At 44.0% G+C, this 16550-nt stretch overlaps 1 protein-coding gene across 4 annotated transcripts in view; it reads right to left on the bottom strand.

The window, feature by feature from the left end:
* The window catches only part of CEP85L (centrosomal protein 85 like), a 351200-nt gene that overhangs the window by 98913 nt on the left and 235737 nt on the right, over positions 1 to 16550 (bottom strand). For all 4 annotated transcript variants that reach the window (XM_033935503.1, XM_033935506.1, XM_033935507.1 and 1 more), the window contains one exon: positions 6259 to 6383. In XM_033935503.1, the coding sequence (XP_033791394.1) occupies positions 6259 to 6383 (125 nt within the window). The remainder of the gene's footprint in view (positions 1 to 6258; positions 6384 to 16550) is intronic.

Raw genomic sequence — 16550 nt, 5'->3', positions numbered from 1 at the left:
TTTTATTTCTTGTCAAAGAACTAGGGGGCAGATTCTCAAAACTAAAATCTGCCCTTAACGTGCTCGCTAAACTGGTTCCAGATGGTTTAGCGTGCATGTATTTTAGTGGTGGATTATTAAAATGGCTTACAGTGCTCTTTTCCAAGTTTTCTAGCAGTCTCCAATATTGGCATGCAAATGTAGTACAACAAGGTCATTAATATTAAAATGAGCACTCCGAGCGATCTTCTTATTATAATCTAACCTCGTTGTGCCACATTTACGGTCAAAATTTGCCAATAGGTCTGAGCTGTCGCCTTATTTTCTGATCAATGGCTGAGCGCTGATTTGTTCAGACACTGACAGGAAAATAAGGCTTGACAGCTCAGATCTGTCAGAAAAGTTTGCTGCCATCAACCACCCTGACAACCCCCCTCCCTGAAAATGGGAAACATGCCTACTCCCTCCTGCTGCCAAGAAATGCCCCCAACATACCCCCCTCCCGACCCGGCAGCAGGAAAGATGCCCACTCCCTCTCACCACCAAGCAATGCCAACACCCATCCCCCCAGCAGAGGGAGAGATGCCCACTCCCTCCCACCGCTATACAACCCCATGACACCCCCATCGTGCCTCCAACTCCCCGCCCCCTCCCCCTTACCTTGTTTTTGTTGGCTGGCCGGAGGAATGCCTACTCCCTCTGGTTAGCAGGCCTGCCTCTTCAAAATGTTGGACCTTTCCCCTGGAGCATCCAGTGTTGCACCAGGGAGGGGCTTAAGACTCTGAATGGCCCTATGGGGGGGGCCTTAGGCATCTGGGTCAATCAGAGCCTTAGGCCCTTCCCTGGATGCACTGGGGAGGGCCTAAGGCTCTGATTGGCCCAGATGCCAATTATAAACAAGGTAAGGGGGTGGGAGGGTCATTGGAGGCATGGTGGATATCAGAGAGGGTTGCATGGTGACAGGAGGGAGTGGGCATCTTTCCCGCTGCTGGGGGGTGGGGGCGTTGCTTGTTGGTGGGAGGGAGTGAGCATCTCTCCCGCTGCTATGGGAGGGGCGGTTGTTTGACTTCGACGGCAGGAGAGAGTGGGCATCCTTCCTCCTGATCTTCAATTTAGAGTTTTTTTGTGCATTTATTCTGCGCATGTGCCGATCGCTATCACCAATGATGGGCACATGCAAAATTAGCAAACCTTCACTACTCTCTGCCAACCTCATTTGCATGCGTGTTTTTTGGAGAACGACTCGCCTTTTTGAAATCAGTACAATGACGGCTGCGATAGTGGCCCATCAGTTTTTAATGCAAAGTTTTGAGAATCTAGCCCTAGGAGTATTATTTCTTATTTATATTATGTGTTGGGGTTGATATTCTTTGACACGTTAATAGTTTCAGAATTCGCTGCTTTGTAATAAAAGTTTCTTTCTTTTTTTTTTTTTAATATCTTTATTCATTTTAAAGCTTAAAATAAGTGCAACATATTATACAGACATTTTATACTTTAACAGCACTTAAATTCACTCAAATTTCATAACAAATACATGTATCATACCCCCTTCTATATATCCAATAATTGCACTTAACCATAATTAAATTAAAAGTATTTCCCCACCCTGGAGTAGAGAGCTGCACGGGAACGGGGACAACGGGAATCCCGCGGGCATCCCGCGGGTTCCCCCTTCGGGTCATGGGGATCCTGTGGGGACGCCCCCTAGGGTCGCGGGAATCCCAAGGGGACACCCCTAGGGTCGCGGGGATCCCGTGGGGACGCCTCCGAGGGTCGCGGGGTTCCTGCAGGGCTGGATGTACTAAGTCGCGCAGCTTTTCTCCCTACCTGCTCTGCTTGCAGCACAGAGCCGAACGGAAGTCTTCCCTACGTCAGCGCTGACGTCGGAGGGGAGGGAGGGCTTAAACAAAGCCCTCCCTCCCTCCGACCTCAGCGCTGATGTCGGGAAGACTTCCGTTCGGCTCTGTGCTGCAGGCAGGGTAGGTAAGGAGGAGTAGCCTCGCGGCTCGAGTGGCTACCAAGGGAGGGGGGCGGTCCGCCCCGCCCCGGGTGCAGCACAGCTGGCCAGGTCCCCTTACTTTTATGGCGCTTCCCCGACCGACCGACAACAGCCCTGGTCCGACAAACCTCCCTGCCCTTAACCGCGAATCTAAATTACCTTCTTACAGCAGCTGTAAGAAGGAAATTTAGATTCGCGGTTAAGGACAGGGAGGTTTGTCAGACCGGGGCTGTTGTCGGTCGGTCGGTCGGGGAAGCGCCATAAAAGTAAGGGGACCTGGCCGGCTGTGCTGCACCCGGGGCGAGAGAGAAGGAGGGGGGAGAAGGACGTTGAAAGGCCATGGGGAAGACGGGGGGGGGGGGGAAAGACACTGAAAGCATTTGTGGAAGACAAAAGGGGGAGAAGGACGCTGACAGCACATGGGGAAGACGGGGGGGAAAGGACGCTGAAAGCACATGGGGAAGACAAAGGGGTGGAGAAGGACGCTGAAAGGACATGGGGAAGACGGGGGGAGTGGAGAAGGACGCTGAAAGGCCATGGGGAAGACGGGGGGGGGTGGAGAAGGATGCTGAAAGGCCATGGGGAAGACAGAGAGGGAGAAGGACGCTGAAAGGACATGGGGAAGACAGAGGGGGGAGAAGGACACTGAAAGGACATGGGGAAGACAGAGGGGGGAGAAGGACGCTGACAGGACATGGGGAAGATGGGGGGGAGAAGGACGCTGAAAGGAAATGGGGAAGAGAGAGTGGGGAGAAGACGCTGGCAGGGAAGAAGACAGAGATGCCAGACTATGGGGGGAGCGGAGGGAAGAAGATGGGTGCCAGACCAATTTGGAAGGGGGAGAAAGGGAGAGGCACAGTAACAGAGCAAATGGAAGACGCAGAAGGAAGAGAGACAGTGGATGGAAGGAACTGAATGAGAGCATGAGGAAAGCAGAAACCAGGCAACAAAGGTAGGAAAAGAATTCTATTTCTTTTTTTTTTTTTTGCTTCAGGATAAAGTAGTATATTAGTTGTGTTGATAAAAATTTATAAACAAAAGAGGCTCTGGTAGGAACCCGTTTACAAAGTATGTATTCTTCCCAATTAATAAAGTCTTTTTGCTTATTTGTAAATGGGTTTCTACCAGAGCCTTTAATTCAGTAGCATAATTAAATGAAATAACTATTTCTGAAGTTTATAGGGATGGGCAGGGACGGAGGGGATTCCTCACGGGGACGGAGGGGATTCCTCGCGGGGACGGGTGGGGATGGAGGGATTCCTCGTGGGGACGGGTGGGATTCCTCACGGGGATGGGTGAGACTTTGGCGGGGACGGGTGGGATTTCTGTCCCCGTGCAACTCTCTACCCTGGAGGGGTATGTTCAAAGGGCAAAATCAACAATCACTCCTTACAGAATTTTGTCAATGGCTCCCAAACATCCTTAAATTTACTATAATGTCCCTGCTGTATAGTAATCATATGTTCCATTTTAAAAATGTGACACCAGAAATTATAGTTTAACCGGTCCCAGTTTTTCCAGTTCTTCAAGATAAGTTGTATGGCAACTCCCTTCATGATAAAGAGAAGTTTATTATTATGGGAAGATATTGGGCTTTTAGCCCTCATTAACGTGCCAAATAGCACGGTATCGTAAGTCAATGCCACTGGATTTTCCAATATTTTATTCACTTGACCCCAAATGGATCTCCAAAATTTTAAGTATCAAGTGACAATAGAACAGTAGATGATCCAATGTCCCTACATCAAGATGACAGTCCAATCATCTGTTAGACTGAGAACTATCCAATTTCTCTAAACGAACAGGGGTCCAAAACGATCTAGAAAAACCATGTTTGTCTCATAGATGCAGACCCCATACATCTCATCCTCCAAGTCCAAATTTGTGGCCATTGAGACGCAGAAATCTGCTGCTTTATCTCAATGCTCCAAATGTCATGAAGACCAGTCTTTGGTTTCTTATTCAAAAATTCAGATATTAATTTGTACCACTGGGCGGCCTGATGCCCTAGGAAATCTGTCTTGAAGCACAGGACCGGCAAGCTATACTGATTTTTAAGATTTCGCCAATCAGGGAACCCCTTCTGAATGGCTTGCTTCAACTGCAACCACTTATAGAATTGAAACTTAGCAATACCAAATGTTGTGAAAAGTCAAGCAACTTTCCCTCTGATACTACATCATCCAGTGTATGTATGCCCGCCTGCATCCAATGCTTCCAGATGATCTTAAACCCGCCAATTTAATCTTGGAGTTCAGCCAAAGGGACTGACAGGTGGATTTATGAATCGGAATAGGTGTTAAATTATTAATAAATTTTAATGTCTGCCATATGTCTAATAAAATTCTATTGTCCTTATACATCCTAGATAACTTGATACTTAAAATGTGACACAATCTCAATGGAGTCAGGAGTTGCCATTCCAACCAGTCTGGAAGATTTTCCATGAGCTCGGGGAGGATCCAATACATACGAAGAAGTTTCGTCAGCTGTAAGCCCGAGGTCATAATGCCGTTGTACAGATCCATGGTGAGACCCCCATCTGGAATACTGTGTATAATTCTGGAGGCCACATTACCACAAAGATGTGCTGAGAGTTGAGTCGGTTCAACGAATGGCCACTCGGATGGTCTCGGGTCTCAGGGATCTACCGTATGAGGAACGGCTGGATAAATTGCAGCTATACTCACTCGAGGAACACAGAGAGAGGGGAGACATGATCAAGATGTTCAAATATGTCACAGGCCCTATTGAAGTGGAAGAAGATATTTTCTTTCTCAAAGGTCCCGCGGCAACGAGAGGGCATCCACTGAAACTCAGGGGTGGGAAATTTCATGGCGACACCAGAAAGTACTTCTTCACCAAAAGGGTGGTTGATCGTTGGAATAACCTTCCACTACAGGTCATTGGGGCCAGCAGCGTGCCAGACTTTAAGACAAAATGGGATTGACACGTGGGATCTCTTCATAGAGGAAGGTAGGGGGTGGGTCATTAGTGTGGGCAGACTGGATGGGCCGTGGCCCTTTTCTGCCGTCAGTTTCTATGTTTCTATACCCTGACGCATTATATAGGCTTGATGGTACCTATAAAAATTGGGAAAATTTACCACCACCACCACCACCCTCCCCCCCCCCCCCCCACCGCAATTGGTTTTTGTAAAGATACTAAAGCAATATGAACAGTTTTACCCACCCAAATAAATTTAGTAAAAATACTATTTAATTTCTTGTATAAGGACCCCTGAAAAAACACTAGCAACATACCCATTTGGTAGCAAACCACAGGCAAAATCATCATCTTAACTTTTTGAACTCTCCCTCACCAAGACACATGTAAAGGGTTCCATTGCTCACACATTTCTGTAACCTTCAGCAATAAAGATTTTTCATTTACTTTCATCGTCTCCTCCAATGTTTTTTGTATCTAAATACCTAAATATTTTATACCCTCTTCCTTCCAAAGAAAAGGGAATGTATCATATAATCCTTTTGGACAATGTACATTTAGTGGAAGAACCTCCGATTTACTCCAATTTATTTTATAGTCAGAAAACTTGCCAAATCGGTCAATCAAATCCAGCAAATGCAGGATGGAAGGTTCAGGATTCCTCAAATGAAGTAATAAAAGTTTCAATAAAAAATACAACAGAAGGCGGTCATTAGTCTTCAGACTCCTTTCATATCTATGCAATCTTTTTCTACAATATCATACACATAATCAATACTTTAACATACTTACTGTGATATAGCTGGCATGCTACTTGTGCAGGTTTGCTTTCTGTATTCTTTAGCTAAGACAACATGTAAACTAGCATAAAAAGTTTAACAATATGTCTCTTTCTCACTAGGTATTAGTTTCATCATTCAGATTGATCAATAGGTTTCCACAGAAAGTGATACAAATAGTTATTGCATATTATAGGTTGATGAATAAATCCATACTTATCAGTTCACTGCTGCTCTCATGATTTATGATGGGGCTATTTACTAAAAATAATTTCTGTATGTCAGAGGTTGATAGACCCCTAAAACTAGGTGCTGTTTTATTCACCTTGCATGTGGTCATTACAGAGGTGCAAGTTACAGTCCAGGATATTATTACCCTTCTCTGCTCTTGAGCTATCAGCAGTGAAGAAATGCAGATTGATTACACAAAGAACATTCTTTGGACAATGCTGGCAGAATAACCCTGGCATTGTGCACAGCACATGTTAGCAATGCTCCTGTATCTAAAACAAGGGGCTGCCTTCGCATATAAGGAGGACGCTTTTTACTTACCTATCAATCACAATCTCTTTCTGTCTCAGGAGCCCTTCTTTGATTTTTACCAGGGATTCCCATTTGTTGAACTCTTGAGGAGGGCCTCTGGGTGAGCGAGTCTGACGAGCCGACCCACTCCCACTCTGCAGAAGAATGCACATACAATTACTTTCCAAGGACATACAAACAATACACGGAGATAACTATACAGAGGTTTTAAGAGCTCAACCTGACAGTGCTGCTGGGTAGAAGCTGGTAGTTTGCTCAGCATTTCCCTTTTCAGTAAAATGACCCAGGTATCGTTTACACGACAGGCAAAATGCCTCAGTTCAAGAGATGACATTCTGAAGGGCATCCTGGATTATTGTAACTATCAGTGTCAGACAGTAAGCCCAGATACATATCTATTTTGGGAGGACAAATTCCCAGGAAAGGGCATCAGGTAAATAAAATACATTACAGGCACAATCAATATTCGTCTTGCTCTGAACCATGTAGTAGCAGCCAGACCCAAAGGTAATTCTAAAACAGCATACCATCAGCCCCCCAGAGAACCACTGGGCTCCCACAAAGACTTCGGCCTCATTAGAATACAGAATATGCTTGAATATAAACCGAGATTTTGGGGCCAAAACAATGACCCAAAAATGTGGGTCTCAGTTTATATTCGAGCCACCACCCGACCATCGGTGACTGTCCTCCTCCGCTGAAGGCATCCATGTGCGAGTTCCCTCCCTACCGAAACAATAAACGCCAAAGCGACTGTCCACCCAACACCCTCCCCCCCTTCCCCGATTAATGCAGGCAGCGCCGTCCTTCATGGACATCCCCCTCAGCCGGACATTACGCTTACGACTGAAGAAAACTGCTGCTGCTCCTGACGCCAAGAAAGCTGTTGCTGCAGAGAAGGCAGGAGCCAGGATATTATATTTTGGAGAGAAAAATATTACTCATATGTAAAAGACGCCTCAGCCCCACCACTCCACCGCAAAAAAGAATTTTATCACGCGGGAAGCATAGTGTGGTGCTTCATCATTGGCTGTCTACACTTATTCTTTTTAATGATATTCTCTATCGTATACTGTCTGCTTATATATCCCTTAATGCTATTCTGCAGTGTTTCACTTGTAGTTATTTTTGGTATTAGTGATATTAGTACTAGATAGTTAAAACAGTACTTATCTCAGCCAAACCAAGGGAGCCAGACCCGACATGTTTCGCACGGCAATCGCTTACTGAATTTTGGAGTCGGATGACGGCGGCGACCTCGGGAGACCCTTGAAAAAGCACGATTGCCGTGCGAAACATGTCGGGTCTGGCTCCCTTGGTTTGGCTGAGATAAGTACTGTTAACTATCTAGTACTAATATCACTAATACCAAAAATAACTACAAATGAAACACTGCAGAACAGCATTAAGGGATATATAAGCAGACAGTATACGATAGAGAATATCATTAAAAAGAATAAGTGTAGACAGCCAATGATGAAGCACCACACTATGCTTCCCGCGTGATAAAATTCTTTTTTGCGGTGGAGTGGTGGGGCTGAGGCGTCTTATACATATGAGTAATATTTTTCTCTCCAAAATATAATATCCAGACTACACACATTAATTAATACTACTGGTTATTTCAGAGTCTGGACTACTATCACTGAATATTAGTGGCCATTATAATAGGTGCGAGAAGGCAGGAGCCGGCAGGCCTTGAGCATGTGCAGATGCTCACAGCCCTGCGCCGGATCATCATACAGCGTCAGCTGATTACTTCAGGTTTGGTGGCATATCCCATACAGGAAAACTTGGAACATCCCTCCTCTTCAAGATCACCGAGCTGTGGAACAGCTTATCTGCCCCTCTTCGGAGTTCGACCTCCCTCCAACGCTTCAGAAAACATTTGAAAACTTGGCTTTTCTCTAAAATGAAACCACTCCCTCCCTCTCCACTTTACTTAGTCCCCTCTTTCTTTCCTTTTTACCAAGCCCTTCTTCTTCCCATTGGAGTTCCTTTCTTTAGTAATTCCTGTAAACCGTGTCGAGCTCTACTTCTGTGGAGATGATGCGGTATACAAACTTAAGGTTTAGTTTAGTTTAGTGGCTGCAGCAATGACCTTCTTGGCGTCAGCGGCAGCAGCAGTAGTAGCAGCTTTCTTCAATTATAAGCGTAATGCCGGCTGAGGGGAGGTTGTCCATGGGAGGACAGTGCTGCCTGCATTAGGTTTGGTGGCTGCAGCAACAGCTTTCTTCGGCATTGAGGGGCAGCAGCAGCAACTTTCTTCAATCGTAAGCGTAATGTTTATGTGTATTAAGAACTTTATATTTGTATTATATGTTGCACTTACTTATGGCTTCAAAATGAATAAAGATATTAAAAAAAAAAAAAAAGAACTTTATATTTAACAAGGATAAAGAAAAAACATCATTAGTGTAGTGTTACATCTTCTACATCAGTGGTTCCCAACCCTGTCCTGGAGGACCCCCAGGCCAGTCGGGTTTTCAGGATAGTCCTAATGAATATGCATGGAGCGGATTTGCATGCCTGGTACCTCCAGTATATGCAGATCTCTCTCATGCATATTCATTAGGGCTATCCTGAAAACCCGACTGGCCTGGGGGTCTTCCAGGACAGGGTTGGGAACCACCGGTCCACATTATTCTTAAGGACCGACGTCATTGTGGAGGCACTGGAAGGAATTACTCCTTTTCCCTCTGGAAAAAACCCGTAGCTTAGAGGAGTCATAAAAAATATGAATGTTGATCTAATGATGTTTTTTTCTTTATCCTTGTTAAATATCAGATCCCATGATAATGTGAATTGTCTCTCCCAGATTGTGTGCTTATTTTGAGAGATTGGTAATCTTATATTGAGTTTTTTTTGCTTTTGTTTCTTTCTAACCTGTATGTAAAATCTTTCTTTTTCTTTATAAATAAATAAATAATATATATATATATATATACTGGTTTATGTATATCTATAAAACTATAAATAAATAAAATAAAATAAAGAACTTTATATACTGCATAACAGCCTAAAAGGATCCAAGTGGTTTACAATGCATAGTTCACATTCATCAAGAAAAGAACTCCATTAAAAATAGAAAAGGAATTTAGATTAAGAACAAAAGTTTAAAAAAATTTTTTTTTCCATAAATTATCATAGCAAACATCTCAACAATAACAATTCTAATAATAAACAATAAAACATTCAAAGCTCAATGAACCATAATTGACCGACCGAAAGGGAACATTTAAAAGAGCACAGCAGCCAGCCGGGCCCCCTTTCAGGCCACCAGCGGGAGACAGCGTATTCAGATTGTTCCCGAGGAGAGGCAGCGTGGGAGCCCTGCTCCGCCCCTCTCCCTGACCGAAAGGGAACATTTAAAAGAGCACAGCAGCCAGCCGGGCCCCCTTTCAGGCCACCAGCGGGAGACAGCGTATTCAGATTGTTCCCGAGGAGAGGCAGCGTGGGAGCCCTGCTCCTCCCCTCTCCCTAACCGAAAGGGAACATTTAAAAGAGCACAGCAGCCAGCCGGGCTCCCTTTCAGGCCACCAGCGGGAGACAGCGTATTCAGATTGTTCCCGAGGAGAGGCAGCATGGGAGCCCTGCTCCGCCCCTCTCCCTGACCGAAAGGGAACATTTAAAAGAGCACAGCGCCAACGGGGCTCAGCCGTTCGGCGCGCCGACAAAGGCGCATGCGCCTTAGTGCGCGCCTTTGTGAAGCACCTGCAGTGACGACAGTTGGATTCTGAAGCTAACAAAACAACAGGCTCCAATCAGGTAATCACTTAGATTTAAGCACAACTAACTTGTTGCTATACCTTACCATATGCATAGGTTGGAATACCTTGTTAAACTTAATTCGTGGGTAAACCTTGTTATACTTAATTTGTAAAACCTGTCCCCCGCCAGGATCAGGTTATCAGTTAGCTTCACTCTCAACTAACCTGCTGTACCTAGTTATACTTAACAGTTGGTATACCTTGCTATACTTAATCGGTTGGTTTTACCTGTAATATTGTATATTACCTTGTAATATTACCTTGTAATATTGCTATACTTAATTTTGTTGGTTGTACCTTGTAATATTGTAATTGTTGTATTCATCTCACACTATCTATCCTGTTTAAACATCTAAGAGCACTAAGAACAACTCTCACCACTCAGGCATAGGCAATCCAAAGAGACAGATAACACCAATAGAGCAAAGAACTCCAGAACCAACACCCCTTTTTACTCACAAAAATGGCAAATCGCACATTTAAACTCATCCTAGTCCTACTACTGCTCTCCCTACACATAGAGAAATGGAAAACTGCAGGATACCACACACATTCTATACCCATCCTCACAACAACACACAGACTGGTTCAACCCAACAGGAAAGTCCAAACCCCCAGAACCCTGACACCTTGTCCATCATCCAACCACGAAAACATTCTCACAATCTGGGGAAAAAGACCCCCAACAAAACCTAAGACAAGACCACAAAAACTTCAAACACCTTCCAGAACACTAATCAATACACTAACTACTCACCCTCTCATAAAATTCACATCAATAGCATGCGCATATATGAATATACGATCTATCAACCCAAAGACAGAACTAATCAAAGATTGGCTGATCAAAGATAATCTAGGTTGCCTCTTCCTAGCCGAAACCTGGCTCACTTCTGACTCAGACCCTAGCATCACTGAATTCTGCCCAAACGGATACAAACTAAAGCTAGTATGTAGAGAAAAGAGAAGAGGAGGAGGTCTAGCAATCATTGCAAAAAACAACTTCAACATTAAAGTCCTAGCCATGCACTCCACCCCCCACCTAGACCTTCTAGCCTGCCAACTTTCTGACAACACTCTCACAGGAACTCTGAACTGCCTTCTCTGCTATGTCACACCAGGAAAATGGAACACCTCTAAACAAGAACTCGAAGAATTTATCCTCCAGCATTCCCTCTCCTCCACACATAACCTGATCCTAGGAGACATCAATCTCACTTAGAAGACCACACCTCCAAACAAGTAGCGGACATTCTTTCATACCTCAACACCCTATCTTACCAGATACTCAATCCCGAACCCACGCATGAAAAGGGCCATCAACTTGATATAGCCGCTTACACTTCCCCCAACCTTAACACACAAAACATCCACATCACCAACGGCTCATGGCATCCCACCTTATGGTCTGACCATTACAAGTACACCTTCACAATTAACTGGGTGCAGAATAACAACAAACCCACGCCACACACAACAAGCTTCAAGTCCAGAAAGAAAATCGAACCTACCACATTCTGGGACACAGTAGACCCAGAAATAGACCTAAACAATCCCAAAGGATTCATAAACACCTGGCGCTCCACAAGTGAATCCGCTTTAAACAAACTAGCACCACTAAAAACAAAAAATAAAATATGCAGACCATCAGACAAATGGTTTGACACCGAACTCCTACACCTAAAAAGACAATGCAGACAATTAGAAAGGACATGGAAAAAACAGAAACAAGACCACACCAAAACAGAATGGAGACACCAAATCAAACAATACAAAATCAAACTGAAGGAAAAAAGAACAGACTACTACTCCAAACTCATTGGCACCGATAAACCGGACACAAAAAAACTTTTCAACCTGGTCAGAAATCTCACTGATACCAAACCCCACCTCGCCACCCTAGGAAACCAAACTCCACCAGCCTCCCAACTAGCGGACCATTTCAAACACAAAATCATCACAATCAGATCCACATTCAACAACTCTCGAAACATCTTAGAAGAGATACTAACAAAACCCACAAAAGACGAAGCCACTTCAGCAGATAGGATCTGGACCGACTTCCCAACGACACAATGGTCAGACCTAGACCGGCTGTACAAAAAATACAGCAAATCTTCATGTGATTTGAACAATTGTCCTCCTTATCTACTAGCTACAGCGTCCACTAAATTCACAGCTGGTCTCACGCTATGGCTGCAAACCACCCTAAGGGAAGGTCAGTTCCCCCCAGAACTTGGCAAAATCATAATTACTCCCATACTAAAAGACCCCAAAGGCCCAATAGACAGCCCAACAAATTATAGACCAATCGCTTCTATACCTCTATACGTCAAACTCATAGAGGGTCTAGTAGCACAATATCTCGCCAATTACCTAGAAGACCACCACATCCTACACCCTACTCAATCCGGATTCAGAACCAATCACAGTACTGAAACACTTCTGGTTTCCCTACTAGACATAGCCCGTCAGCACCTCAGCAAAGGAAATAAGTTACTAATCATCCAACTCGATCTTTCAGCAGCATTCGACTTAGTTGACCATTCCATACTACTCCAGATACTAGATGCCATAGGAATATCAGGTAATGTTCTCAACTGGTTCCAAGGATTCCTCAAAACAAGATCATACAGAGTCAAGTTAAATGATCTTCTATCCGACTCATGGTCAAATCCCTGCGGAGTTCCACAAGGATCCCCTCTATCGCCCATACTTTTCAACCTCTTCATAGCATCCCTAGGCACGGCCCTAGACGCCCTAAACATTACATCCTTCAGCTACGCGGATGATATAACCATCCTCCTCCCCTTTGACATTCAAGACCCCACCTCCAACGGATGCCTGAAAACAACATTGGAAACTGTAGAAAAATGGATGACGAACCACAAGTTAAAACTGAATGCGGAGAAAACCAAATTCTTTCTACTAGAGAAGGAACAAAAACCATCCCTAACAGAACTAGATGTAAACACAATCAAATATCCAATACAGAATACTCTCAAAATTCTGGGAACACACCTAGACAGAGGCTGCACAATGCAAACACAAATACACAAAACCATAAAAAAAGCATTCTTCACCATGCGAAACCTAAGAAAAATAAGAAAATTATTTTCCAAAGAACAATTCAAGATCATTGTACAATCCCTCATACTCAGCTCCTTAGATTACTGCAACAGCCTCTACCTACCTTGCCCAAATACTATGATAAAACAACTACAGACCGTTCAGAACACAGCTATCAGACTCATCTACTCGCTCAGCAAATTCGACCACGTCACACCCGCCTATGTAGACTCTCACTGGCTTCCGATAAAAGCAAGAACTCAATTCAAACTCTACTGCTTACTTTTCAAAGTAACCCATGGTATGGCCCCCAATTACCTGAACAACCGTCTTTGCCGCTACCGACTACCCAGATCAAGAAGAACTCAGAATCTTTTCACCTTCCCCCTCATAATGGTACCCGACGTAAGAAACTTTACGACAGCCTTCTAGCAACTCAGGCAGCGAAAATTGACCCCACCATCACCAAACTGATGATCAAAACAACAGACATCAAAGTGTTTCGGAAAGAAATCAAAACATTTCTTTTCAAAAAACACGTCCTTACTTAATATTCCCCTCCCCAATCACACATGCACTCTCCCCAGCAAATAACACACTAGTCATCCCCTTGAACCTCATTTACCAAAAATATCCAAACTCCTAAATAAGCATCTCCCTTAGGTATCCACTCAACTGATTCCTTCAAAGTTAGGTATCTTTCTTCAGTTGCCTATATTGTTTTCCCCACTGAACCTTGTAACTACTTGAACCCTGTCAAGCTATTCTATCGATAAATCCAGATATCTTATACTTGTATTTCTATACCACAACATGTAATTTACTTAAATCGTTGTAATGTAATTCTCTCGGTAATGTCCTGATCTCTTTTAACTGTAATCCGCTTAGAACCGCAAGGCCCAGGCGGAATAGAAATCACAAATGTAATGTAATGTAATTAATACATACAGCTAAAATTTTTCCATTGCAAAATTAATCATTACTTAAATTCAGAATTAATCCTTACATAAAACAGATCACAGGCCCAAACTTTGTTCTAAATTGTGAAGGCCAATTGAAAAAGTGTGCTATTAAATGTCTTAAAATTTATATATGATTCTTTTTTTCTCAAACCTATGGGCAGGTTATTCCATAACCGCGGAACTAAAGAAAAGAATGCCGGATGAGGGGGGATGTCCATGAAGGACGGTGCTGCAGGAAGTTTTCTTTGGCGGCAGCAGTAGTAGCATCTTTCTTCAATGGTACGCTGAGTGTGTGTGTGTGGGGGGGGGCTTTTTCTTAGAAGGACATGGAGGCCACTAGTTTTCCAGGCTGCTCCACACTCAGTTCACTCCTGCTAGGGCTGCCACCTCTCCTCCTTTCTACTGTACCCCCTTTTATCTCTCTTTCTGTTTATACTCTTCCTGTAAATAATCTCATGCATATTCATTGGAGAAACCCTGTAAATGTGACTAGATTGAGGCCATGGTGTGCCCTCACCTGGAGTACTGCGTCCAGCACTGGTCACCGTACTTGAAGGAGGACACGGTACTACTTGAAAGGGTCCAGAGAAGAGCGACTAAAATGGTTAAGGGGCTGGAGGAGTTGCCGTATAGTGAGAGATTGGAGAAACTGGGCCTCTTCTCCCTTGAAAAGAGGAGAGTGAGAGGGGACATGATCGAAACGTTTAAGATACTGAAGGTCGGAAGAACGAGAGGGCACTCTCTAAAGCTGAAAGGGGATAGATTCCGTACGAACGTAAGGAAGTTCTTCTTCACCCAGAGAGTGGTAGACACCTGGAACGCTCTTCCAGAGTCTGTTATAGGGGAAAACACCCTCCAGGGATTCAAGACAAAGTTGGACAAGTTTCTGCTAAACTGGAACTTACACAGGTGAGGCTGGACTCATTTAAGAGCACTGGTCTTTGACCTAAGGGCCGCCGTGTGAGTTGACTGCTGGGCAGGATGGACCACCGGTCTGACCCAGCAGCAGCAATTCTTATGTTCTCTCGAGGACTGAGGTTGGACATTCCTGTGATAAACATTGGTGCAATATATACCCTTAAGCAGGATTAATGTTCTTGTTTATGCTGAACAATGTCATGCCTTGGTCGCCTTCAGAGAGAGTCCTCTATAACATTTGCTATTTCTCTTTTGGACTTCTGTATTAATGTAAAGAAATAGATTCTGCATCGCTACCACCTTTCCAAAATCTATCCTTCAGTTATACACAGACTGACATTATGTGGTGTAGAACTGCAGATTCCATGAAAAAAATACTTTGAGAAATACAGATTATGCGATATTTTGAAGCTAAAGCAGCAAGTTATTGTGGACCCACAAACGAAGAGGCAAAAGGAGAGAGCTGCAGACACATGACCTCCAGGGTACAAGCAACAAAATAAAATAAGCTTTGCCTTGTCACCCATTCCTTCTTCAGGTTATACTCAAGTAGGAGTGACAGGAGACAATGCAAAGTCATCGTCACTATGAGCCAAACTGATGATACAGTTATCACTAGTTATTTTGAACAGAATTCTTCACAAGATGCATAATCAAAGCCTACTGGCCTTTCCAATCCATATGCATCAATTCTAAGATATGAAAAACAAAACTGGAACTTTTTTCCCTTTTGTGACAGAAATTCTGTATGTTGCTTACCAAATACGCATGTACAATATATTTTGATTTGAATCTATACCAAATGATTTCCTGTACACTTGCATTAAGATTAGGACAGTGAAACCGATCTCCAGTATCCACGGGTAGAGACGCCACCATGGATCTTGTAACCTGTATATAATTTCATACTGTTGTATAGGATGACAAAAGAAAAACCTGAGAATGGATCTGGTCACCCTGTTCTCTGGGAATAAACACATTTAACACCAGGGTGCTCCCCAACACCCCCCTAGAAATCACAATGAATGGAAAGGGATAAGAGAGGTCTTGAGAAGATGTAAGATCCACCTCAAACAATGAATAAGAAAAATCACCCATTGGAGACACAGGAAGACAGTCCTGTCTGGAATAAAGTCTAAATACCCAGTCGGCTAAGAAAAGATCAACCGGAACCATGGCCTTGAAAATAAATGCTGTCACTACCACCGTCACCTTCAAAATTCCCATGGAGTCGGGGCTAGGACAAATGGAAATTGACCGACACCAAAAGTGCTGGCGGAGGACTGCAAAGCGAATATACTGCTGATGCGGTGGTTAGAACTGAAGAGGTACATAGGTTTCTTCAAAACCGAGAGCTGTAAAGTACTCCCTTTAGGGCACGGTGAAATAGCATCCCTGGCCACCATGTGCTGGACAAACTAGGACTACCAGCCCTAAGTCCAGAAACACTGGAATGGCGACGCTTCGAACTCCACTGTGGCTGCACTTGACACAAGGAGCTCAAGAAATAATTTGCAACCTTAGAGAAGAAAGTAGGTTGCAACCATAGCTAATAACGGTCACGACCCACAGACCGTGCATC

The sequence above is a fragment of the Geotrypetes seraphini genome, chromosome 3 (assembly GCF_902459505.1).
Source record: "Geotrypetes seraphini chromosome 3, aGeoSer1.1, whole genome shotgun sequence".
Lineage (NCBI taxonomy): Eukaryota > Metazoa > Chordata > Amphibia > Gymnophiona > Dermophiidae > Geotrypetes > Geotrypetes seraphini.
Note: the sequence above shows the minus strand (reverse complement) of the source record. Positions and strands in the feature narration are given on the sequence as shown.